The sequence below is a fragment of the Leptodactylus fuscus genome, chromosome 7, assembly GCF_031893055.1.
Source record: "Leptodactylus fuscus isolate aLepFus1 chromosome 7, aLepFus1.hap2, whole genome shotgun sequence".
In the NCBI taxonomy this organism is placed as follows: domain Eukaryota; kingdom Metazoa; phylum Chordata; class Amphibia; order Anura; family Leptodactylidae; genus Leptodactylus; species Leptodactylus fuscus.
The window spans coordinates 148579830-148605744 of record NC_134271.1 but is presented as its reverse complement, the minus strand read 5'-3'; the positions used below and the strand labels follow the sequence as shown (position 1 = coordinate 148605744).

The 25915-nt window shown below is 48.3% G+C and overlaps 1 protein-coding gene across 2 annotated transcripts; it reads right to left on the bottom strand.

Annotated features, from left to right (window-relative positions):
- Nucleotides 1–1368: 1368 nt before the first annotated feature.
- Nucleotides 1369–25913, bottom strand: COPA (coat protein complex I subunit alpha). 2 transcript variants are annotated; one of them, XM_075283243.1, is made up of 34 exons: nucleotides 25772–25913; nucleotides 20372–20485; nucleotides 20214–20287; nucleotides 19664–19744; nucleotides 19344–19420; nucleotides 19151–19260; nucleotides 16608–16717; nucleotides 16019–16118; nucleotides 15839–15886; nucleotides 12859–12994; nucleotides 10541–10623; nucleotides 10213–10363; nucleotides 9667–9733; nucleotides 9186–9261; nucleotides 8475–8557; nucleotides 8252–8391; nucleotides 8015–8100; nucleotides 7787–7925; nucleotides 7488–7650; nucleotides 6165–6311; nucleotides 5767–5956; nucleotides 5545–5640; nucleotides 5359–5447; nucleotides 5033–5156; nucleotides 4824–4910; nucleotides 4632–4741; nucleotides 4474–4551; nucleotides 4299–4367; nucleotides 4068–4204; nucleotides 3505–3691; nucleotides 3302–3412; nucleotides 3056–3217; nucleotides 2776–2970; nucleotides 1369–2407 (listed from the first exon to the last, which is right to left on the bottom strand). In XM_075283243.1, the coding sequence occupies exons 1-34, from the start codon at nucleotides 25809–25811 to the stop codon at nucleotides 2348–2350; spliced, it is 3720 nt and encodes a 1239-aa protein (XP_075139344.1). In that variant the 5' UTR covers nucleotides 25812–25913; the 3' UTR covers nucleotides 1369–2347. The 2 variants fall into 2 exon arrangements, with proteins under 2 accessions (XP_075139344.1, XP_075139346.1); XM_075283245.1 differs by lacking the exon at nucleotides 15839–15886.
- Nucleotides 25914–25915: the final 2 nt, after the last annotated feature.

Sequence of the window (25915 nt, the reverse complement as noted above, 5' to 3'; positions counted from 1 at the left end):
GAGCTTCTTGAGAACCCAAGAAGGCAAAGAAAGAGGTGGGAACAGGTACAGAAGTTAGAAGTCTCACCATGAAATCATAAGAGCATTGCCTGCAAAGGTTCGAGGGTACGTATTGGGGAGGATATGGTGGAAAGCAAAGAGGTCAACATCGGGAGTGCCCCACCAGGAGCACAACTGGAGAAAGATCTGATGATGAAGCGACCACTCGCCCGGTGTGAGTCTCTCTCAACTGAGTTAGTCTGCTGCCCAATTCTTTACGCATGGAATGTGATCCACCAATAGTTGGAACATAACACTCTGCCCAAGGAATGGAATTGTTGGTCTGAACCCTGACCAGATGTCCTTGGAGGAGAAAGGTCCAATGAGACGGCTAGGAAGATGGCTCTCAGTTCCAGAGGATTGATCTGGAGGGAGGTCTCAACATTGGACTACAGGCCCTCAACAGTCAAAGCACCGAAGACTTTTCCCCAGCCAAAAAGACTGGGGTTGGCGGAGATCACCTACCTACGGAGGGGAACAAAGGATTTTCCCTGAGATTCCTGGAGAGGAGAGCCACCAAAGAAGATCTTGATGAACCTGGAAAGGGAGGACTTGATGGAGTAGCCCCACCTCTCGGCCTCAGGAGTTGCCGACTCAGGAGCCCTGAGTGGGGGTGAAGATCTACATACAAAGGAGGACTTTGAAGATGAAGGCTTGGAGCTTGACTGCCAGACAGGTTTGGGGTTGATAGAGGACTTCTTGGAGTAGGAGTTCCGGGAACACACTCCTCCGGAGTAAGCCCATAGGAAGGGGAGGAGAACAGTGACCTGTAGGATGATTTCCTGGTCCTTTTATGAGGTCGGCTCCTGGAGCTGGAAGGGGAGCGTTGAGAGCATCCAGGGAGGGGCCTAAAAGTCACTGACTGAATGGCAATTTAGGAAGGCAGAGGAGTTTCCACTACAAACCGATTAAGTCTGGCATGTTCCTGTGGAGAGGTTATAGCCCTGAGGTGGAGCCGGCCTCATTTACTACTCCTAATGTCAGCCTCTATGTGGCCAGGTCTATACCCTGGCGCTGTGACCCCCAGTGAAATAAGAAAGAAATATCTGGCCCAGAAGCACCGCCTTCTTGACAGTAGAGACCCTCATTAGCATATTTGGTGCTGAAATATTAGCTCTGATTTCTCTGGAAAGGTAGGGGCTAGAGAAAAAATTCCAACTGCGCGGAAATCAGCAGAGTGGCCCCTATCGAAGGATGCAGATATAGTTGGAGTTGGGATGTGCTAAATTGATGACGATGCAGAGGCCCACCGATGTCTAATCTACCAAACATTGTATGACATTAAGCGAGTGCAGATCCTCTACAAGGACAAAAACATCCACAAAACAATAAATTTCATCACAACTTTATTCCTACATGAGCATTTGGTCAGTATATATGAGTAGAAGGCTCTGCTTGGTCCAAAGTACACGAAGGCTACGATGTGTCCTCTCTGGTAAAACCTACGGCCTAAACAGTTCAGTCTCTAAGTCAGTGATGGGTTATTGATATTTATAGACAAAATTTTAGAGAAATGTATTGTCCTTGAAACATTCAGTTGCATATAGCTGATTGGCTTGGGGTAATTGGTGTTTGCTGGGACTTCCTGCTGGGAGAGGGGAAGAGAGAGCTGCTTCATTCACAGTCTGGAGACTGAAATAAGTAGTTTCATGCTTATTAACATGCAAGAAATCGTGTATGCTGTCTTTAAGGAGGACCTTTCGCCACCTCCTCCAAATTTTTGTACCCTTCAATAGGCTCTGCTCCACCAATTCTGGCGGAATTTTTTGCTCTAGCCCTAACTTTTCCTGGGCAATCATTTCTGTTATTTTGAACACCCGATATCCTAATTAGGCAGATGGGCGGTTCCTAGAATATCTCATCCAGCCCAGGACCGCCTACTTGGCAGTAATTAGCATACTCGGTGCTGAAGCTAAGAAAACTGATTGCTCAGGAATGGTGGGGCTAGAGAAAAAATTCCAACTGTGTCGGAACCAGTGGAGCGGCGCCTATTGAATGAAGGAGAGTTAGTAGAGGTGGTGAAAGGTCCCTTTTAAGGGCTTTTCCGGACTCCTTCACAGTACTGAGCATTCACTTTACTAAAAAAAAGAAAACGGGAGAGCTTCCGATTAGGTAATTTTTATTTCACATATGGGAAGGATGTCTATTTACTGTGTTACAAGGTTACTAAGAAGAGGTCGTAGTGTCGACTTATAAGCTTAGAGGACACAGGAGGGGCGGAGCCAGCGGTATCGACTACATATAATCGGGTGGACAAAAAGAAAAAAAAAAACCAAAAACATAAGGCTTATTGTAGGACTGTGAGGTCCTAACGGAACTGTAGAGGGCTGATCCTCAGACCGATCACGTCTTTCCCAATCTCCGTCACCTGTGTGAATAGAGAAGGTTCAAGAATTAGAGTGTCTCTCGAAGAATCATCCAGATACAGACTAGTACTTTAAGACAGATCCTATGCAATGCTTCATTTCTCATGTGGGGGCACTGCAGGAAAACACCTCAATCGCTGCATGGCCTCTCAGATCATAGCTGATCAGTAGAGGTCTCAGCTTTGACCCTATCAGTTTTTAGTTACAATGTGGATTACCCCTTTAAGACATATCCTACGCAATGCTTCATTTCTCCTGTGGGGGCAGTGTAGGAAAACATAACACTTGCTGCCAGGACCCTTCGGGGCATAGTCTATCACTAGAAGTCTCACCTTTGCCCATATTATAGCCAGTTCACCCCCACACCTACCGTGGTGACCCTGCAGATCTGTCCTTTATACTCGGGGCTGTAGCACGCTCCACTGAGAGGACATTTTTCCACCGGTTTGCCCCTGTATATTGGCCGGTAAGAGGCGGCGCAGATGTCGAAGGGGTTGTGCATGTCGTAGTTGAGCTGGTACGTGTCAGTGAGGTTTTTCTCACACGCGGCCAGAATCTTGCGCGTCTGTGATGGAAGAAACAAAATATCGATTGTCAGAGCGGTCGGGGTGTCCAGTCGGGTCTATAATAATATTACAGACGTCACCCACCTGCTGCGCCACCTCCGGTTTGGGCCCAAGTTCTAGGAGTCGCCTGGCGAACGTGGCAGCCGTCTTGAAGTTCTTCAGCTTGAAGAAGAGGTTAACCGCTGTCCTCAAGACCAGGATCATGTGGACCGGCTGCAGGCTGGAGTGTGTGAAGTAGGCCGCCATCTGCAAAAGGACAACGTTTAAGGTAAAATAGGAAGACTGCCCCCTAGTGGTACCACAGGCTCATGACACACAGCTCAGCCTCACCTCACAAATACGTTTCTGCTGCTCCAGGGTGTCTTTGGGAAGTTTCTTCCGCTCTATCTCCATGGACAGCCCCACTATATACTCCCTGCAGATTGTGATCAGCTGCTGGGCCTACAACGGAAGGGAATACGGCATTAACCTCTTCACCTCCGGGATGTTATATATAACCCCCCCCCCACTTGATGCTACGGCTGTCCCCGCACCTCCGCAATCTCCTGCTTGTTGTCCACAACCAAAAGGGGGACGCTGAGGAGGATCAGCCGGAACTTCTCCACCGCTTCCTCAAACTTGCCGGATGTGGTCAACTGGTAGCAGAGCTGGAGACGCTGGATCAGGTCGCTGAGCTTCAGGCCGACGGCGGGGAGTCCGTTCTTCAATCCTGCGTCCTTCCTGGAAAGGTAATGGAGACCGCGGTCAGAGAGAGACATCTTCTAATAGTCTGGGACTTGTGTGATACAAAGGACAGCGGCTATCAGCTCCAAAAATAGACAGTCCGAAATAGTTGTGCCTGGAGATAAGCGGGGGCACCATGGAATGGCTGTGTCCGCATGAATGGTGGGGGTCTCAGTGGTCAGACTGTCACTGATCAGACACTTAGCCACCCATCCTTAATATAACATTCAATGAGGTTTGTGAAAATGTGTATGCAATGAGCTCCCCCTAGTGGCAACAGCAGGTAGGCAGGATTACAACATTTCACTCCACAGCTAGACAGAAGCATGAGGAAATACAGATGAGAATATAAGATGCAATGGCAGATCCTTACCAGTTGCGCTGGGGATAACCGTACATAGCTGGGAGCCCTGGCAGCGCCTGGTAAGTACTACGTCCCCTGGAGAAGGTGTGCAGGAAATGCTGCTTATAAGCCGCAAAGTTCACCACTCCCACCTGGTCATGGAGAAGCTGAGGAGAGAAGAAGATTGTCACAAACAAATTTGTCTTGGCTTCTCCTGGCATGGACCAGTGCTAGATCTACAGAGGCTTATAGTGAACTTACTCGCATTGCCGTCTCAAAAGAACCGGCCAGAACGTGGTCCACGGGGAGCTGAGAGTTGTTACACCAAGTCTGGAGACAGAATAAGATCGAGATGTAACCATGGTGGGGATCTAAGGTCCATCCTACAGTAGATGCCATGACACATCTACATGAAGGTGTCTACGTAATGTCTTACCTGTGCTGGACTGCTGCCCTTGGTCGGTGGCACAAAGAAGCCATCTTCTCCTCCGCCAGAGGAACCAGCAGGAACATCCTAAAAACACAAGGACCAAAGTTAGGAGGAAAAATCTAAAGATGAAACCTCTGACCACCTGAGGAACCAGGACTACTGACCAGCTCAGGAGGAAGATCCAAGTCTTCTTCCACGTCCCATCCACCTCCTTCTTCCTGTCCTTTTCCAGGGGAATCGTCTCCGAATGTATCACCGGCATCCACAAAGCCATCTGAAATGAGACCAGGCTGTGAGGTTCACATTCTTATAAGCCAAAGGGAGCCAAGTGATACCATATAAGCCGCTGCCTTCACCTTCATCCAGTGCCAGCTCGGCATCTTCTCCCCAGCCTTCTCCTCCCACTGTGTCCACATCGATGTCGGCGGCCATTGCTCCTTTAGCTGGTAGGGTGTAAAGTGAGATTACTGTACGGGAAACCAAGCCCTCATCACCTAGTACTGTCCAGGGGTCTAGGACACCCCCAGGCTTACTAATAGATCACCTATCCTGCAGGACCACTTACCTTTACTGGAAATGGTTCCTTCAAAGAATCCTTTAGACATGGTGAGCAGAGGCCAGTTCGTGTCCAGTGGCATCACCGGGGGAGGGGGCATAAGCAGCTTAGCTTCCGGATCCACCTCGGGAATCTACAGAACGTGAGCAGATATTTCAGAGTTAGTACTGATATTTTTTTAAATCTTATGACAATACAATACACTGCAATGTTAATGCATTGCAATGTATGGTAGAATCCATTTAGTACTATTGAAGTCCAAGAAGACCCCTTTAAACAGCCATACCCACAACCACCAAAGGAGGCGTCCTATGTATCAGTGGTCACGAACTTACAATTTCTTTTTCGGGGTCGAATGTTTCCCGCAGGTTTTCTTCTTCCTCGGTGATCCCGTGGGTGGCAGCAGTGAGATAGGCCAGGGACTCTGAGAACGAGATGATGAGAGTAGTCACATAGCGGAGGGGAGAGTGTGCATGGTAGCCGTAAGACCGCCCCCCCCCCCCCCCGGCCAGGACACTTACTTTGTCCGCAGTTCTTGAGGATCTTCACCCGCTCTTCCACGTCCCCCAGGTACAGGGCGTTCTGGTACTGACCACTGAAATCTTTACGGATCTCAGCTAAAAATGGAGCGAAGAAAAAGTTATAAAGAGCTGATCTGCCGGGTGCCATGGTAAGTGCCAGGACGCCGCGACCACCTACAGCTGAGAACAAACACAGCTCTGCTACCCCCACCGTCTGCTTACCAATCTTCATCATCTTGCGCAGTTTTTCCAGGTTGCCGGTGATCAGGTAGAGGAAGGAGAGCTTGTCGAAGTTCTTGGTTCGCTGGTAGCACATCTCCACGATCTGGTGGTTGCCCTGCAGTAAGGCCACCTCGCCCAGCTTCTCCCAGCAGTGTTTATCGTCCAAGGCCTTGGCGGCTTCCAGGGCGATCTGGTGAGGACAAAGAAGGAGCCATTAGTGGCCGGACGATACAGAGGAAGACATGGGAAGAACTTCAGGAGACCTAGAATATAAGTAGTGTCATAAATCCTTGTAGACTATGCTGGTTTCTCTTCATGTGAACAGACAGGTTTATTAAGCTGGGGCAATGTGTAATAGGGGGCGCTATAAGACATAGGAAGGAGGATCCCAACGTTACCTCAATGTTACCGCACTCCAGGGCCAAGCTGAACCGCGTCTTCTCGTCTTTGACAAAGTGCAGTGCCACCTCCGGGTAGCCTTTCTTCTGTAGGTAGGCAATGATGGACTGGCCCACCAGCTTGGCGTTCCTCACCATATGCAGGACCTAGAAGTAAAGAAAATAAATGGTTGATAAACATGGACTCTCTCGTGTGACATGATGGGAAAAACTCCAGGAAATCTGGATGGCTCCAGGAATTCTGATCCAGGGACAAGGAGGGGAAAGAGGATCATCTCCCGCATACAAACAAGGACAAGGGGGACCACCTTGGCTTGATACCAAGAAAGAAGACCACCTCAGCCTCATATATGGAGAAGGAGGACCACCTCGGCCACATACATGGAGAAGGAGGACCACCTCAGCCTCATATATGGAGAAGGAGGACCACCTCGGCCTCATACATGGAGAAGGAGGACCACCTCAGCCTCATACATGGAGAAGGAGGACCACCTCAGCCTCATACATGGAGAAGGAGGACCACCTCAGCCTCATACATGGAGAAGAAGGACCACCTCGGCCTCATATATGGAGAAGGAGGACCACCTCGGCCTCATATATGGAGAAGGAGGACCACCTCAGCCTCATACAGGGCAAGGAGGACCACCTTAGCCTCATACATGTAGGAGGACCACCTCAGCCTCATACATGTAGGAGGACCACCTCAGCCTCATACATGGAGGAGGACAACCTCGGCCTCATACATGGAGAAGGAGGACCACCTCAGCCTTATACATGGAGAAGGAGGACCACCTCGGCCTTATACATGGAGAAGGAGGACCACCTCAGCCTCATACATGGAGAAGGAGGACCACCTCGGCCTTATACATGGAGAAGGAGGACCACCTCAGCCTCATACATGGAGGAGGACCACCTCAGCCTCATACATGGAGAAGGAGGACCACCTCATACATGGAGTAGGACCACCTCTGCCACATACATGGAGAAGGAGGACCACCTCAGCCTTATACATGGAGAAGGAGGACCACCTCAGCCTTATACATGGAGAAGGAGGACCACCTCAGCCTTATACATGGAGAAGGAGGACCACCTCAGCCTTATACATGGAGAAGGAGGACCACCTCTGCCACATACATGAAGAAGGAGGACCACCTCAGCCTCATACATGGAGAAGGAGGACCACCTCAGCCTCATACATGGAGAAGGAGGACCACCTCCGCCTCATACATGGAGAAGGAGGACCACCTCTGCCACATACATGGAGAAGGAGGACCACCTTGGCCTCATACATGGAGAAGGAGGACCACATTGGCCTGAACCTACCTCATCATACTTCCTATTAATCAGGGCCAACTTGAACTTGAATTCTGTGGGGTCAATGGTGAGCACCCGTGGACGGCACTCCCGGTCCAGACAGTAAACGCTGTTACCCTTCACCCGTGTGATGTAAATGGGCAGATCGAGGGTGCGGATGATGCCGTAGTCTCTGGCGTGACACAAAACACCAAACATAGTGAGAATTAGCAGATGGGTGACTGAATGGGGCCGCTCCAGCTAGACTCCCCTTATCCATGTTCCTTTTTAGGGCCTATACACATCCCTGCATACATCTGTGCACATACCCGGTGGTCAGGGCGTATTTGATGTGGTTGCTCGTTGTGTAGATGAACACTCCGCTCTCGTCCCAGGCTCCGCTCTTCACTCGGATGTTCTCGTGGATGTTACACAGAGACTCCAGCTTTCTGTTGCAGATCATAATGGCTGTGGATGGACGAAGAGGGGGGACACGTCAGCCCGTATAGTGATGGCTGACCCATGGCGGAAGCATAGAAACCCTACAGGGAACTCACCGTGCTTAGCCAGGAGAGCCACGTGGGACATGTCTGACGACCAGATCACGTACTTCACTTTGGAGATCTTCACAGATGCCAGAGTCCTGTATGGAGACAGAAGAGATCACTTTAGTAGGGGACCATCACAGACACGATCATCAGAAGTCAATTCATGGACACAGGACACAGGAGGAGTAACAGGACAACGCAGAGCCAAAATGAAGTATGGCGCCTCCATGGTGAGGCCTCGCTTACCGCTTCTGCTGCACATCAAACAAGGTGATGGAGTCGGCGTCTCGCAGGAGCAGGTTCCCGGTGCCGGAGTAGAAGATCTCATCGCAGTTGGGCACCTGGACCTTCTTGGTGATTTCATTCTTCAGGTTCTTGATGAGGATCTATAGGGGGGGGTGTATAGAGGTGAGGGTCAGAGAGGCGGCCATACACGACAAGCCCTATAGATAGAAGGAGCGTCACTTACTGAATGCATGCGATCCAGGACTGCAAACCGATTACGAGCCACCCACACCGCTGTCAGGCCCGAGGAGCGCTTCCCTTCTGGGGCTGCGGGGGAAGAAGATTATGTATGAGGTACGGCAGAGATAAGACTGGGGGTGTCTACACCTGTATGGGGGAGCCGAGTGGTCAGTAATCTTCAGTCCGAGGCTGGATTATACTCTGGAGCTGCGATCACTATTCTGCAGGTATCAGAGCTGATAAGGGGATTGGTATTCTTTATAGGGTTTTCTGGGGCGTATATATTGATGGCCTCTCGTTAGGATCGGTGGGGGTGTATGGACACCAATCAGCTATTTGAGCTGTGAGCGCTGTGGCTTCTTTACCCAATACCAAGCACAGCATCACACACTGTATAGTGGTTGTGTTTGGTATTGCAGCTCAGCCCTATTGACATGAATGGGACTGAGCCCCCGATGAAGAGGGAAGAGGTCACGGTCTCTTAAGTCAGCTGATCAGTGGGGTCTGGGTGTTGATGCCCTATGTAGGCCCTGGCAAATCCCTCTATCTTATTAGGGAAATCTCTATCCACCAGCTTGCTGACTGTTTCCACCAACCGGCAAACTTGTGCATCTACCTTACACAGTCAGCACGGCTTGCCCCATTATATTGGATGGCTCAGGACTGACATATCCACATCCCATATGTAAATACATGCAATTCTCTTGACCCTTACCATCGGGATTCTGGGAGTCGGAGTCCTTGGGGATTGTGTACAGGTCATAGGTGCTGTTCTCCAGGTTACTGGCCCTCTGTAACATAAAAAAAAAGACAATTCTATATTATAATGTCATGGCCGCTGATCAATGGGACGATCTGTGTCAGAGAGATCTGCTTAATGGCAGTGAATGAAAGCTAAAATTATCCTGGACCGGTCTCTGAAGTTTTGTTACAGTGTATCAATGTAAACCTCAGAGCTACACTCCTGTCCTGAAAGGAAAGGGTCGCATCACTTTATGATGGTGGTGGTGGGGGGGTCACAACACCAATACAGTACTGTGTCCGCTTCCAAGTTTCCCCCGGCCCTTGGCCATACAGGGAGTCGCAGGCACCCTATACATTTGTAGGGGCGTCCATGGTGCCCTAAGAAGGTTCAGTCACTGACAGCAAGCAGAAGCCTGGAGACAAAGGACTTCAACAAACCGATGGCATCTTACCGTGCAGAGCAGGACGGCGTTCTCCGCAGGGTTATAGGACATGTTGAACACTGGAAACTTGGAGCCGCTGCAGAGAGGAAGACAGAAAATGGCTGAACCACTTAGACGGGGGAGCTGGGATGGATCACAACCCTTTTAATCCATTCCCGATAAAAGACGCCCTATGTAGCCGCGTGTACCGTAATAAGTTATGGGTGTCAGAATATGGCGACAACGAAAATTTTATTTCCCAAAGAGTTAATCCTCATACGGAATATTAAATGGTACAAATACAATGTTGTCCTGTAAAAATAAAGCCCTCAAAAGGAACTGAAAAATGGCTGCAGCAGGGAAGGGTTAAAGTGGCATTCTTTTGCAAAAGAGCACCACACTTGCCTACAGGTTGTGCGCAGTACTGCACCTCAGCAAAGAAAGGGGCAGCGCTGTAATACCGCGCACTACCTAGTGGCGCAGCGTCTAGAAGGAGGCAGCCATGTTTTTCTAATCCTGGTCCAATGTGCGGTAGTGCTAAAGTGTTCGGGGTCATGTGACCGACGCGTCTCTCACCTCCTGAGCTGCATCACGGCCACATCCTTGGAGCTGTTGAAGTCCAGTTGCCGCAGGAAGCGGTCCTTCACGTAGTACAGGATGTTACCGTGCACGGCGTAGGCGGGGCGCTCTCTCTCCAGCTTGAATACGATCATTCCTCCATCATGGCCTGCGAGGGCGATACAAACCAGGAACGTGTCAAGATACAGGTGAGTGCGCTCTCCTACCCGTGACTCTAGTGTTTCGTACACTACAACTCCCAGCATGTCCTGGCAGCCTGTAGCTGGAGTCACAGATTAGAGATCAGCAATAATAGGGTTAAATGAGAAGGTAACCCACATCCTACCTGCTGCAAAGAGGTTGAGGTTGGGGTGCGCGGCCAGGACCCAGAAGCGGTCGTGGTCTCTGCGGAAGGTCTGGACGCCGGTTCTAGGGAGAAGCAAAAGATAAACACGAATATAATAATAATAATAATAATAATACATTTTATTTCTATAGCGCCAACATATTCCGCAGCGCTGTACAATTTGTAGGGTTCAAATACAGACAGAAAGATACATTACTAAGAAAATCATTTCACACAATGGGACTGAGGGCCCTGCTCACAAGAGCTTACAATCTATGAGGTAGGGGGGTGACACAAGAGGTGGCAGGGGCGGCATTGCTTATACAGGGGTCAGACAATCCTGTAATAGAGGTGACTGTCATTACACAAACATAAGACTTTATGAGCCGTCACCAGTCGTGTCCTGTAACATGTGGATGGAGCTTGGACCTATAAAGTTATCCTGAGATGACATCATATCATGTGGGGTAATGTGGGAGCGGGGACAGAGGAAGGTTAAGGGTTTACGTTAGACATTGTGATAGGCCTGTCTGATAAGATGCGTCTTTAGTTTGCGTTTGAAGCTGTAGAAATTGGGAGTTAATCTGATTGTCCGGGGTAGAGCATTCCAGAGAAGTGGTGCGGCTCGGGAGAAGTCTTGTATACGAGCGTGGGAGGTTCTGATAATAGAGGATGTAAGTGTTAGGTCATTGAGTGAGCGGAGAGCACAGGTTGGGCGGTAGACAGAGAGGAGGGAGGAAATGTAGGGAGGTGCGGCATTATGGAGAGCCTTGTGGATGAGAGTAATAACTTTATATTTTATTCTATAATGAATAGGCAGCCAATGTAGTGACTGGCACAGACCGGAGGCATCGCTGTAGCGTCTAGCCTGATAGATGAGCCTGGCCGCTGCATTCAGAATAGATTGTAGAGGGGAGAGTTTAGTGAGGAGAAGACCGATTAGTAAGGAGTTACAGTAGTCAAGGCGAGAATGAGTCAGAGAGACAATAAGTGTCTTTAATGTATCTCTGGTAAGGAAAGGCCGTATTCTGGAGATGTTTTTGAGGTGGAGGTGACATGAATGTGCGAGTGATTCAATATGAGGGGTGAAGGAAAGGTCTGCGTCAAACATAACCCCGAGGCAGCAGGCATGCTGCCTAGGAGTTATAGTAAGGCCTGAGACTGCAATGGATATATCAGGGACAGATCTATTAGATGGTGGAAACAGTAGTAGTTCAGTCTTAGAGAGATTTAGTTTCAGAAAGAGCGAGGACATGATATTAGAGACAGCAGAGAGACAGTCACTGGTGTTCTGTATGAGTGCAGGGGTGATGTCACGGGCAGATGTGTATAATTGGGTGTCATCAGCATAAAGATGGTACCGGAAGCCAAATCTGGCGATGGTTTGTCCAATGGGGGCTGTGTAGAGAGAGAAGAGCAGGGGGCCTAGGACCAAGCCCTGAGGAACCCCAACAGCAAGGGAAAGAGGGGAAGAAACAGAGCCCGCAAATGATACACTGAAAGTGCGGTCTGAGAGATAAGAGGAGAACCAGGAGAGCGCAGTGGCGTTGAGGCCGACTGAGCGGAGCATAGTGAGGAGGAGTTGATGGTCAACATTGTCAAAAGCTGCAGAGAGGTCCAGAAGAAGAGAGAAGTCACCATTGGATTTAGCCATTAGGAGATCATTGGAGACTTTTGTGAGAGCCGTTTCAGTAGAGTGCAGAGCGCGGAAACCAGATTGTAAGGGGTCAAGAAGAGAGTTAGCAGAGAGATAGCGGATTAAACGTGAATAGACCAGGCGTTCCAAGAGTTTAGAGATGAAGGGGAGGTTAGAGACGGGTCGATAGTTAGCAGCACAGGATGGGTCCAGGGAGGGTTTTTTCAATAGCGGGGTTATAACAGCATGCTTGAAGGAGGATGGGAAGATTCCAGAAGAGAGAGAGAGAGAGAGAGGTTAAATATTTTAGTAAGGTAAGTAGTGACAGCAGGGGACAGAGATTGGAGAAGGTGTGAGGGGAAGAGGTCACTACGGCAGCTTGTAGGGCGAGATGAAGAAAGTAGTTGGGAGACTTCCTCTTCTGTAACAGGTTCAAAAGATGACAATGGACAGTCTGAAGTGCGGTTGGTGAGGGGATCATTGCTATGGTAGGTGGTGGGATCAATGGAAAATATAATCTATAATGTGACGTCTGATACTCCAGAATGCGCAGGGATCTGTCACGGTCGGAGATCCACACCCTGCACAGTTCAGCTGTTCTATCGGCGTGCGGGTGCTGGAAACTGACACACGTGATGTTCCCCTATACACAGGACAGAGCGATGCGTCACCTGCTGCTCACCTCTTAGACATGTCCCACACGCGGATGCTTTTATCCTCAGAGTTACTAAGGATGAGCTCCTGGCGAGGATGGAAAACGGCGCAGGAGACGTTGTTATAATGTCCACGACAAGTGTCCACCTCCCAGGCCTTGGACTCTGCACCAAAGGGAGAAAAAGGAGTCAGAACGAGGGCAAGACAGAACCAAAACACTCCAAGATCTAATGGACTGCAAGAAGCTCATGCAGATTCAAGATACTAAATGTATATCCAGAGTAACCTCAATCCATAGAGAGTAAATACCACATATAGAAGACACCTATGCAATACCGATCCTGAGTAATATCCTGTGTTATACTCCAGAGCTGAGCTCACTATTCTGCTGGTGCAGTCACTGTGTACATACATTACATTACTTATCCTGTATTATACTCCAGAGCTGCGCTCACTATTCTGCTGGTGCAGTCACTGTGTACATACATTACTTATCCTGTATTATACTCCAGAGCTGCGCTCACTATTCTGCTGGTGCAGTCACTGTGTACATACATTACATTACTTATCCTGTATTATACTCCAGAGCTGCGCTCACTATTCTGCTGGTACAGTCACTGTGTACATACATTACATTACTTATCCTGTATTATACTCCAGAGCTGCGCTCACTATTCTGCTGGTGCAGTCACTGTGTACATACATTACATTACTTATCCTGTATTATACTCCAGAGCTGCGCTCACTATTCTGCTGGTGCAGTCACTGTGTACATACATTACTTATCCTGTATTATACTCCAGAGCTGCGCTCACTATTCTGCTGGTGCAGTCACTGTGTACATACATTACATTACTTATCCTGTATTATACTCCAGAGCTGCGCTCACTATTCTGCTGGTACAGTCACTGTGTACATACATTACATTACTTATCCTGTATTATACTCCAGAGCTGCGCTCACTATTCTGCTGGTGCAGTCACTGTGTACATACATTACTTATCCTGTATTATACTCCAGAGCTGCACTCTCTATTCTGCTGGTACAGTCACTGTGTACATACATTACATTACTTATCCTGTATTATACTCCAGAGCTGCGCTCACTATTCTGCTGGTGCAGTCACTGTGTACATACATTACATTACTTATCCTGTATTATACTCCAGAGCTGCGCTCACTATTCTGCTGGTGCAGTCACTGTGTACATACATTACTTATCCTGTATTATACTCCAGAGCTGCACTCTCTATTCTGCTGGTACAGTCACTGTGTACATACATTACATTACTTATCCTGTATTATACTCCAGAGCTGCGCTCACTATTCTGCTGGTGCAGTCACTGTGTACATACATTACATTACTTATCCTGTATTATACTCCAGAGCTGCACTCACTATTCTGCTGGTGCAGTCACTGTGTACATACATTACATTACTTATCCTGTATTATACTCCAGAGCTGCGCTCACTATTCTGCTGGTACAGTCGCTGTGTACATACATTACATTACTTATCCTGTATTATACTCCAGAGCTGCGCTCACTATTCTGCTGGTACAGTCACTGTGTACATACATTACATATCCTGTATTATACTCCAGAGCTGCGCTCACTATTCTGCTGGTACAGTCACTGTGTACATACATTACATTACTCATCCTGTATTATACTCCAGAGCTGCGCTCACTATTCTGCTGGTACAGTCACTGTGTACATACATTACTTATCCTGTATTATACTCCAGAGCTGCGCTCACTATTCTGCTGGTGCAGTCACTGTGTACATACATTACATTACTTATTCTGTATTATACTCCAGAGCTGCGCTCACTATTCTGCTGGTGCAGTCACTGTGTACATACATTACTTATCCTGTATTATACTCCAGAGCTGCGCTCACTATTCTGCTGGTGCAGTCACTGTGTACATACATTACATTACTTATTCTGTATTATACTCCAGAGCTGCGCTCACTATTCTGCTGGTGCAGTCACTGTGTACATACATTACTTATCCTGTATTATACCCCAGAGCTGCGCTCACTATTCTGCTGGTACAGTCACTGTGTACATACATTACATTACTTATTCTGTATTATACCCCAGAGCTGCGCTCACTATTCTGCTGGTACAGTCACTGTGTATATACATTACATTACTTATCCTGTATTATACTCCAGAGCTGCGATCACTATTCTGCTGGTACTGTCACTGTGTACATACATTACATTACTTATCCTGTATTATACTCCAGAGCTGCGCTCACTATTCTGCTGGTACAGTCACTGTGTACATACATTACATTACTTATCCTGTATTATACTCCAGAGCTGCGCTCACTATTCTGCTGGTGCAGTCACTGTGTACATACATTACATTACTTATCCTGTATTATACTCCAGAGCTGCGCTCACTATTCTGCTGGTACAGTCACTGTGTACATACATTACATTACTTATCCTGTATTATACTCCAGAGCTGCGCTCATCAGGGGCCTTTCTTTAGTTAGGCGGAGCATGCTGGGAGTTCTAGTCCTTAACTACAAGGCAACCTGTCACCGCAGAGCTCACACAGGTACTAGTAGGCAGCACAGGGAGGAGGGGAGGGCAGTACTAGGTATATAGAGAAGCAGCTACAACCCCAATACATAATACCACTGCAGCAAACAGAGCATGTGTAGTGTTACTGCCACTGGGTGGCTCCGCCCTTTGGGGGCATTTAAAGGGGATCTCCCAATTCAGAAGTAGATTTCCCCAAAGCACATCTGGAGGTCTTCTCTACGCTGGATACGTAAGGTGTGATTCTTCCTTCTCATTGTCTCCAGACTAACTGGGAATCAGACCTACAAGGCTGGGCGTCATGTGACCCATATAAGCTTAAAGACCTAAACTGGGCGGGGCAAGTATTTGATGAAAAACAGCCCAGAGGTTGGAGGGATTTGGGGGGGGTTCAGTAACACTACAAATGCTCTGTATCCACACACATGCTACACGGGGCAGCAGGCAACACCTCTAGTCATGTCTACTGAGAACTGGCCTGTAGAGGGCGCAGCATAGTCTGGAAAACAGAGATACAGACAAAGGTGAACCGTTCTGCATACGCTCCCCCATGTATAGATAGACGAGACAAACTGTAGACGGTCCCTTTAAGAAGATGTGGAAGTGGTAAATGGATGTGGGGGGCACTTACCATTCATCCTCCAGATCTTGACTTGGCGGTCATCTGCCCCAGATACAATTAAAGGCATGGTGGGGTGGAAAGCCGCCCAGTTAACCCCGCGATCATGACCCTATCAGGATTAGGGAAAAAAAAATTACTCATCATCCATAACTCTTAAAGGGAATGTACAGGACTTGTAAATGATGGCTTATCTGTGGGTTGGACATCAATCTATGACGGGATGTGATACACGGCTGGATCACCGCTGCCCCTTTACTGTTTATCTAGGAACAGCGCCACACATACAGGTGTGGTTGTGACTGGTACTGCAGCTCAACCAAGAAAGAACTAAGTTATGTTGAAGGGCTTCTTTTCCCCCTAAACAGTGCCACACTTGTCCACAGGTTGTTTTTGGTATTGCAGCTTGGGCTTTTTCACTTTCAATGGATCAGAGCTGCAATACTGCGAACAACCTATGAACGGATGTGGCGCTGTTTGTAAAAGAAAGCAGCCATGTCTTTGTAATCCGGAACAACTCCATTAAGACTCTCTTCTAGTGGCTATAAGAGGGATCCCATGTGACATCAATGACTGATAGGGGGCAGTACAACGCACAAACCTCCAGCACGTGCTTGACCACGGCATCGGTGGTCCCAAATAAGTCCACCCCGGTGATCCCTCGCACGTCGGTCTCCACCGCCCCCGGAGACAGGTTCTTCTTTCTGAGGCCTTTCCATGGAGGAGAGTAAACGTGGACAGGTTAGTCAAGACGGACAAGGTGAATAATGGAGGAGGCTGCATGTCCACATGACGGGGCACCACCATCTTCGGCCTGACACACTGCGACGACACCTCTACTATACGAATAGTACGACCTTACTGTATTACCCTGGCTCACAGGTGGAGGGCGCCACTCTTACTATTCATAAGTGGCCTCTGCAAAGCCGTGGACACTGAGTATCCTATGAGCCTTAATGCTCTTGTCCAGATATGTAAATAAAGTTTAGTGAAAAGTTTAGTAGTTATGACAAATGATATTCCTGACGGCTACAAGACCTCTGCCTGTCAGTAAATGGGACATTCAGATCCTTCTCACAGCTGAGGTTTTGCTTCACTGTATCCACCTGGAGTCCATCGCAGAAGCAAACCCTCAGCTGTGAGAAATATTCGGCCTGTATGGATTCCATTCACTGACAACAAGTGGATGTGATGTGAAAATATATCAAAAACTTGACTCTGTCAAACCCTTGAGGGTTAAAAAGTTTTTGGAAAGGATCTAGAATGGGTTAAAAAAAGAAAAAAGCAGCCCTACTCTCCTCACCGATCCCCACTTCCTGTTCCGATTTTGCCCAGGCCTACTTCCTGTTCCCGACTCGACACACAGGAAATGGCCGCTGTTTGAGGCGGGGTCACCGTTGAGGACAGGGATTGGCCGGGGGGTCCAGGAGGTGGACGCTGGCACCAGAACGTGAGCAGCAGGGGATCGGTGAAGGGGAGTAGGGCTTATTTTTAACCCATTCAGAACCCCGTCACCACCTTTAACAATTGTCAGCGGTGGGGTTTTGCTCCTCCACCACTGGCGCCCCCTTCAGGGAGGAAGCCCAGTGACTCCTTTTCCCTCACAGATGGATGGGTGGCACGTGGAGGCGGTACAATATGGCGGCGGATGGAGTGGACGGAGGCACCGCAGTAGCATGGATGGAAAATGTCTGTGACTGCACAAATAAAGAGGGCGGTGAGGACACCGAGGATGGACCAGTGGGTGGTGCACGCTCCGGAGGGGGTTAATACTTCGGTTACTGCAGGACAGGCATGCGTTTAATATCCACAGCGGAGAGATGGATTAGTTTGGGGACAACACACGCTCTTTACCTGCACTGGATCAGAGACCCCTGCTAGGACCAAATTTAGTACGAGCAATAGCGCCATCTAGCACGGTATTAATAGGATGCGGTACTATGTACCTTTATAGGCCCCAACAATTATAGACATCCCCTTTAAGAATGCATTAGGTAGGTTAATACACATACAACGTATTCCTTGGACGATGGTGACCACGGCATGCAGCTCACACAGGGTTAAACACGACATGCGCTGACAGAAGGGAGGTAGACGGCAGCGATAGTTTTAGAAGGGGGGAGAAGCGTTCCCTCCAAGTTCATGCAGAATGTGACTGAGGCGAGGTAAGCACCCCCCCGCCTCGGCCGTATTCTTTCATCGACTGGTCGGATCTGCCGTGTACTCCTAAATGTGAACGGAGGCGAACCTCACTCCAAACTGCAGAAGGGAAGAGGCGGAGCAGAGAAACGGCGGCAACTTCTTCTGTTGGTGGATCCCTTTAATGGGGATTTCTGGGACTTATAGAGATGACCCCACAGATCGGTTTGACAATGCGGTGGCCTCTTCCCTGTACCAATGACGTCACGTTCGTCAGTCACATGGTACAGCAGCAGCTCAGTCCCATTTAAGTGAACGGAGCTGAGTTGCAATACCAAGCACAGCCACTACACGATATACGGTGCTGTGCTTGGTATTCAGTGAATGCAGCAGTCTCTCTATCCAGCTGATCTGCGGATGCCCTGGGTGTCAGACACCACTGATCACAAAGTGATGACTTAAGTATAGGTCATCAGTATAGACGACCTGGAAAATCCCTTTAAGAAATATCAGCAGTCCCTGCCACTAAATGACTTCATAGCATGGGGGTGACACTCTAAGATGGTGCTCACATATGTCTGGTAATGCCCCGTGGCAGCGCCCGTTGATCTGACCGAAGCCAATGGAGCAGTGGAAGGGACATGATATGGAACGTGGCCAGCTCCTGGTCTCCAATATGGGAAGCAAACCAGAAGCCCCTAGAGCTGCATTCACAATTCTGCTGGCTGTCTTTGGAAACTGTCAGCAAGTATGTAGTCAGACACGCCCCTAACAACTGATCTCCTGTTATAAGGGGGCCGGTCATTACTGTCTTCTATCAGATGATTGGTCAGGGCCTGCTGGGAGATTTCAGCTCTGAAGCCCTAGAATTCTGTCACTGTACCCGAACTTGTCACATAACCCTGGCTGCAGACTATTACGCCCTTCTGCTCCCGACTTCTACTCTTCTGCAGTTTGGAGTGGGAGGCGACCGCGCAGGTGACCCCCTTGACCTGGGCAGCTCACCAGAAATATCCCAAACGCGCACTGTCTGGTCCAAGCTGGCGGACACTACCAAATCCTCGGAGGGGTGGAACTGGGCGCACATCACGTAGTGGTTGTGACCGGTCAGGACGCTGCGGGAGGAAAGAGACGTGTCAGAGGAGAACACCGAAACGTAGCAGTGACCCCCCCCACCCCGATGACGGGCGGACATTACCAAACACAAGTACGAGACTGCCAGTTCCAGATGCGGATGGTCTGATCGTCGGAGGCGCTGAGAATCCAGGGGTATTCCTGCAAAATAAAGACCCCGGAACTCAGGCTTCGTTCCAAAACTCTGCAAAAGTATTCACCCCTCTACGATTCTACAGATTGTGGGGCGTGAATACTTTTGCAAAGCTCTTTATTCGGTGCCCATGGTAGGACGCCATCATTTTGGTTGATGACAGAAGGCTGTGGGGTTCTAGTGATCGACTATAAAACCCCTCCCCCATGTAAAGAGATTGGATACGGCGCCTCCAACTGGCTGAGACTTACATGATGGAAGAAGGTGGTGCGGATATAATCCAGGTGACCCAAGAGGGTGAAGAGACAGCGCCGCAGCTTGTAGTTCCAGACCTGCACGAAACAAACACAGGCTTAGAGGAGTCCTACAGGCTCAGGTTACACCCACTGGCACTGGGTACAAATGCCAGGAGGTGGGATGGAGTAGTGGTCTGACAACATGGCGGTATAGCAGGTGTGAAGGTGTGCGGCACCCCTGCGGATTAGGTATTGACTTAGCATTGCTGCTCACTTGAATGGGACTGAGCGGTGACCAGGTCATGCTGCAATACCAAGTACAGCCACTATATAATGTACGGCACTGTGCTTGATATGTACACAAGAGGCCGCAGGGCTCACCCCAACTGATCTGTAGGGGTCCCGGTGTTGTACCCCCATCAATCTTCAAATAAAGACCTACCTTAAGGCTAGGTTATCAATTCTAAGACCAGGAAACCATTATACTATGCCCCCTGCTGGCAATCAGAGGTTACTGCACACAGATTTAGATGGGGGCCGTCGGCCACTCCCTGCCAGGACTCACCTTAATTTTGTAGTCGTCGCCCCCAGAGACAAAGAGCGGCTGCTGCTTGTGGAAGTCGATGCCTCGGACGGGGCCTGGCATGGAGAAAGACACAATCATTAGCAGGGCGCGGTCACATCACTACCTGCCGCACATTCGGGAAAGTCGTCGCCACTCACCATCGTGTTCATCGAACTTGTCGATCAGGGTGCACATGCGATAGTCCCACAGCTGGATGACGCCATTGTGCAGGCTGGTGAGGACCCAGGGCCGCTTGGGATGAAAGCTCAGGCCTAAGAGAGGGGGAAGAAGGCGGCAGATTAGTATACACAGCGTGCGGGTCAGTGCCATATACTGACCGGGAACACGGGCTCCTCCTACAGGTTATATCTCACTTCTAATGACAAGAATGGGGGTCCTGTCCCCCCGTCTGAATGGGGCAGGGGTCTAATATGTGCAGTGTCTGTGCGACGGACTGAGATGTCGGGGGGCAGCACCCGGCTAGCTTTGCCGATCCCATACCAGTCACTAGAGCGGCAGCGCACCAATCAGACCATGCAGACGGAGGGACACAGGACACATTCTGGGGCACAGGTCTTACCAATCTGTGTTGTGCCATCCCTCTGATATTCCTCCTGGAAATGTATGAATAAAGTGACAAATGGGCGTGTCTATGACCCTCGTGTCACCACACAAATTAAGGCTATTAGCTTATTGCACAGGGGCACGCCCAAGACGGCTAATAGTTCATTTCCAGGAGGAATAACTTAGGAATTACTGAGCAATAATGTGAGTTGTGAGAGTTCTTGTGGATTACAGAGATATTAGGGTGTCAGATTAGAGATTGCACAGATAGGGTGTCAGATTAGAGATTACACAGATATTAGGGTGTCAGACCAGAGATTGTACAGATATTAGGGTGTCAGATTAGAGATTGCACAGATATTAGGGTGTCAGATTAGAGATTGCACAGATATTAGGGTGTCAGATTAGAGATTGCACAGATATTAGGGTGTCAGATTAGAGATTGCACAGATATTAGGGTGTCAGACCAGAGATTGCACAGATATTAGGGTGTCAGACCAGAGATTGCACAGATAGGGTGTCAGATTAGAGATTACACAGATATTAGGGTGTCAGACCAGAGATTGTACAGATATTAGGGTGTCAGATTAGAGATTGCACAGATATTAGGGTGTCAGATTAGAGATTGCACAGATATTAGGGTGTCAGATTAGAGATTGCACAGATATTAGGGTGTCAGATTAGAGATTGCACAGATATTAGGGTGTCAGATTAGAGATTGCACAGATATTAGGGTGTCAGATTAGAGATTGCACAGATATTAGGGTGTCAGATTAGAGATTGCACAGATATTAGGGTGTCAGATTAGAGATTGCACAGATATTAGGGTGTCAGATTAGAGATTGCACAGATATTAGGGTGTCAGACCAGAGATTGCACAGATATTAGGGTGTCAGACCAGAGATTGCACAGATATTAGGGTGTCAGACCAGAGATTGCACAGATATTAGGGTGTCAGACCAGAGATTGCACAGATATTAGGGTGTCAGACCAGAGATTGCACAGATATTAGGGTGCCAGACCAGAGATTGTACAGATATTAGGGTGTCAGACCAATGATGGCACAGATATTAGGGTGTCAGACCAGAGATTGTACAGATATTAGGGTGTCAGACCAGAGATTGCACAGATATTAGGGTGTCAGACCAATGATTGCACAGATATTAGGGTGTCAGATTAGAGATTGCACAGATATTAGGGTGTCAGATTAGAGATTGCACAGATATTAGGGTGTCAGACCAGAGATTGCACAGATATTAGGGTGTCAGACCAATGATTGCACAGATATTAGGGTGTCAGACCAATGATTGCACAGATATTAGGGTGTCAGATTAGAGATTGCACAGATATTAGGGTGTCAGACCAGAGATTGCACAGATATTAGGGTGTCAGACCAGAGATTGCACAGATATTAGGGTGTCAGACCAATGATTGCACAGATATTAGGGTGTCAGACCAGAGATTGCACAGATATTAGGGTGTCAGATTAGAGATTGCACAGATATTAGGGTGTCAGATTAGAGATTGCACAGATATTAGGGTGTCAGATTAGAGATTGCACAGATATTAGGGTGTCAGACCAGAGATTGCACAGATATTAGGGTGTCAGACCAATGATTGCACAGATATTAGGGTGTCAGACCAATGATTGCACAGATATTAGGGTGTCAGACCAGAGATTGGACAGATATTAGGGTGTCAGACCAGAGATTGGACAGATATTAGGGTGTCAGACCAGAGATTGGACAGATATTAGGGTGTCAGACCAGAGATTGGACAGATATTAGGGTGTCAGACCAGAGATTGCACAGATATTAGGGTGTCAGACCAGAGATTGGACAGATATTAGGGTGTCAGACCAGAGATTGCACAGATATTAGGGTGTCAGACCAGAGATTGCACAGATATTAGGGTGTCAGACCAGAGATTGCACAGATATTAGGGTGTCAGACCAGAGATTGGACAGATATTAGGGTGTCAGACCAGAGATTGCACAGATATTAGGGTGTCAGACCAGAGACTGCACAGATATTAGGGTGTCAGACCAGAGACTGCACAGATATTAGGGTGTCAGACCAGAGATTGCACAGATATTAGGGTGTCAGACCAGAGATTGTACAGATATTAGTTGTCAGACCAATGATTGCACAGATATTAGGGTGTCAGACCAGAGATTGCACAGATATTAGGGTGTCAGACCAGAGATTGGACAGATATTAGGGTGTCAGACCAGAGATTGGACAGATATTAGGGTGTCAGACCAGAGATTGGACAGATATTAGGGTGTCAGACCAGAGATTGGACAGATATTAGGGTGTCAGACCAGAGATTGGACAGATATTAGGGTGTCAGACCAGAGATTGGACAGATATTAGGGTGTCAGACCAGAGATTGGACAGATATTAGGGTGTCAGACCAGAGATTGGACAGATATTAGGGTGTCAGACCAGAGATTGGACAGATATTAGGGTGTCAGACCAGAGATTGGACAGATATTAGGGTGTCAGACCAGAGATTGGACAGATATTAGGGTGTCAGACCAGAGATTGGACAGATATTAGGGTGTCAGACCAGAGATTGGACAGATATTAGGGTGTCAGACCAGAGATTGGACAGATATTAGGGTGTCAGACCAGAGATTGCACAGATATTAGGGTGTCAGACCAGAGATTGCACAGATATTAGGGTGTCAGACCAGAGATTGTACAGATATTAGTTGTCAGACCAGAGATTGCACAGATATTAGGGTGTCAGACCAGAGATTGCACAGATATTAGGGTGTCAGACCAGAGATTGGACAGATATTAGGGTGTCAGACCAGAGATTGGACAGATATTAGGGTGTCAGACCAGAGATTGCACAGATATTAGGGTGTCAGACCAGAGATTGGACAGATATTAGGGTGTCAGACCAGAGATTGGACAGATATTAGGGTGTCAGACCAGAGATTGGACAGATATTAGGGTGTCAGACCAGAGATTGGACAGATATTAGGGTGTCAGACCAGAGATTGGACAGATATTAGGGTGTCAGACCAGAGATTGGACAGATATTAGGGTGTCAGACCAGAGATTGGACAGATATTAGGGTGTCAGACCAGAGATTGGACAGATATTAGGGTGTCAGACCAGAGATTGGACAGATATTAGGGTGTCAGACCAGAGATTGGACAGATATTAGGGTGTCAGACCAGAGATTGGACAGATATTAGGGTGTCAGACCAGAGATTGCACAGATATTAGGGTGTCAGACCAGAGATTGGACAGATATTAGGGTGTCAGACCAGAGATTGGACAGATATTAGGGTGTCAGACCAGAGATTGGACAGATATTAGGGTGTCAGACCAGAGATTGGACAGATATTAGGGTGTCAGACCAGAGATTGGACAGATATTAGGGTGTCAGACCAGAGATTGGACAGATATTAGGGTGTCAGACCAGAGATTGCACAGATATTAGGGTGTCAGACCAGAGATTGCACAGATATTAGGGTGTCAGACCAGAGATTGTACAGATATTAGTTGTCAGACCAATGATTGCACAGATATTAGGGTGTCAGACCAGAGATTGCACAGATATTAGGGTGTCAGACCAGAGATTGGACAGATATTAGGGTGTCAGACCAGAGATTGGACAGATATTAGGGTGTCAGACCAGAGATTGGACAGATATTAGGGTGTCAGACCAGAGATTGCACAGATATTAGGGTGTCAGACCAGAGATTGGACAGATATTAGGGTGTCAGACCAGAGATTGGACAGATATTAGGGTGTCAGACCAGAGATTGGACAGATATTAGGGTGTCAGATTAGAGATTGCACAGATATTAGGGTGTCAGACCAGAGATTGGACAGATATTAGGGTGTCAGACCAGAGATTGCACAGATATTAGGGTGTCAGACCAGAGATTGGACAGATATTAGGGTGTCAGACCAGAGATTGGACAGATATTAGGGTGTCAGACCAGAGATTGCACAGATATTAGGGTGTCAGACCAGAGATTGCACAGATATTAGGGTGTCAGACCAGAGATTGGACAGATATTAGGGTGTCAGACCAGAGATTGGACAGATATTAGGGTGTCAGACCAGAGATTGGACAGATATTAGGGTGTCAGATTAGAGATTGCACAGATATTAGGGTGTCAGACCAGAGATTGGACAGATATTAGGGTGTCAGACCAGAGATTGGACAGATATTAGGGTGTCAGACCAGAGATTGCACAGATATTAGGGTGTCAGACCAGAGATTGGACAGATATTAGGGTGTCAGACCAGAGATTGGACAGATATTAGGGTGTCAGACCAGAGATTGGACAGATATTAGGGTGTCAGACCAGAGATTGGACAGATATTAGGGTGTCAGACCAGAGATTGCACAGATATTAGGGTGTCAGACCAGAGATTGCACAGATATTAGGGTGTCAGATTAGAGATTGCACAGATATTAGGGTGTCAGACCAGAGATTGGACAGATATTAGGGTGTCAGACCAGAGATTGCACAGATATTAGGGTGTCAGACCAGAGATTGCACAGATATTAGGGTGTCAGATTAGAGATTGCACAGATATTAGGGTGTCAGACCAGAGATTGGACAGATATTAGGGTGTCAGACCAGAGATTGGACAGATATTAGGGTGTCAGACCAGAGATTGTACAGATATTAGGGTGTCAGACCAGAGATTGTACAGATATTAGGGTGTCAGATTAGAGATTGCACAGATATTAGGGTGTCAGATTAGAGATTGCACAGATATTAGGGTGTCAGACCAGAGATTGCACAGATATTAGGGTGTCAGACCAGAGATTGGACAGATATTAGGGTGTCAGACAGTACCACCAATGCCCTGTACAGTGGGGGTGGGTTGCTTGGATTTGGGGTACATACCGGCCCGGCTGCAGGCTCCTCCCCAACCAGAGGCCTCACCCCCCTCTCCAGTCCTCAGACTACAGCTCAGCCCCCCCATATTCCTCCCCAATAAGCCCCCCAATACCTTTCACCCTCGCAGACTTGGTCTCGAATTTCGTTAACATCTCCGGCTCCTTCTGCCTCGTCTCCTGTCCCGGCCGTCACACGTCAGCCTCTCTCCCGGAAGTGCCGCGTTGGACCAGTCTAATGTCTACCACGCATGCGCACC

Coding starts and splice junctions, on each gene's coding strand:
- COPA (XM_075283243.1), bottom strand. CDS start 25,811: ATGTTAACGAAATTCGAGACCAAGTCTGCGAGGGTGAAAG. Junction 20,486..25,771: donor CAAGTCTGCGAGGGTGAAAG/GTATTGGGGGGC, acceptor CCCCTCTCTTAG/GCCTGAGCTTTCATCCCAAG. Junction 4,552..4,631: donor TGGATCTTCCTCCTGAGCTG/GTCAGTAGTCCT, acceptor TTGTGTTTTTAG/GATGTTCCTGCTGGTTCCTC.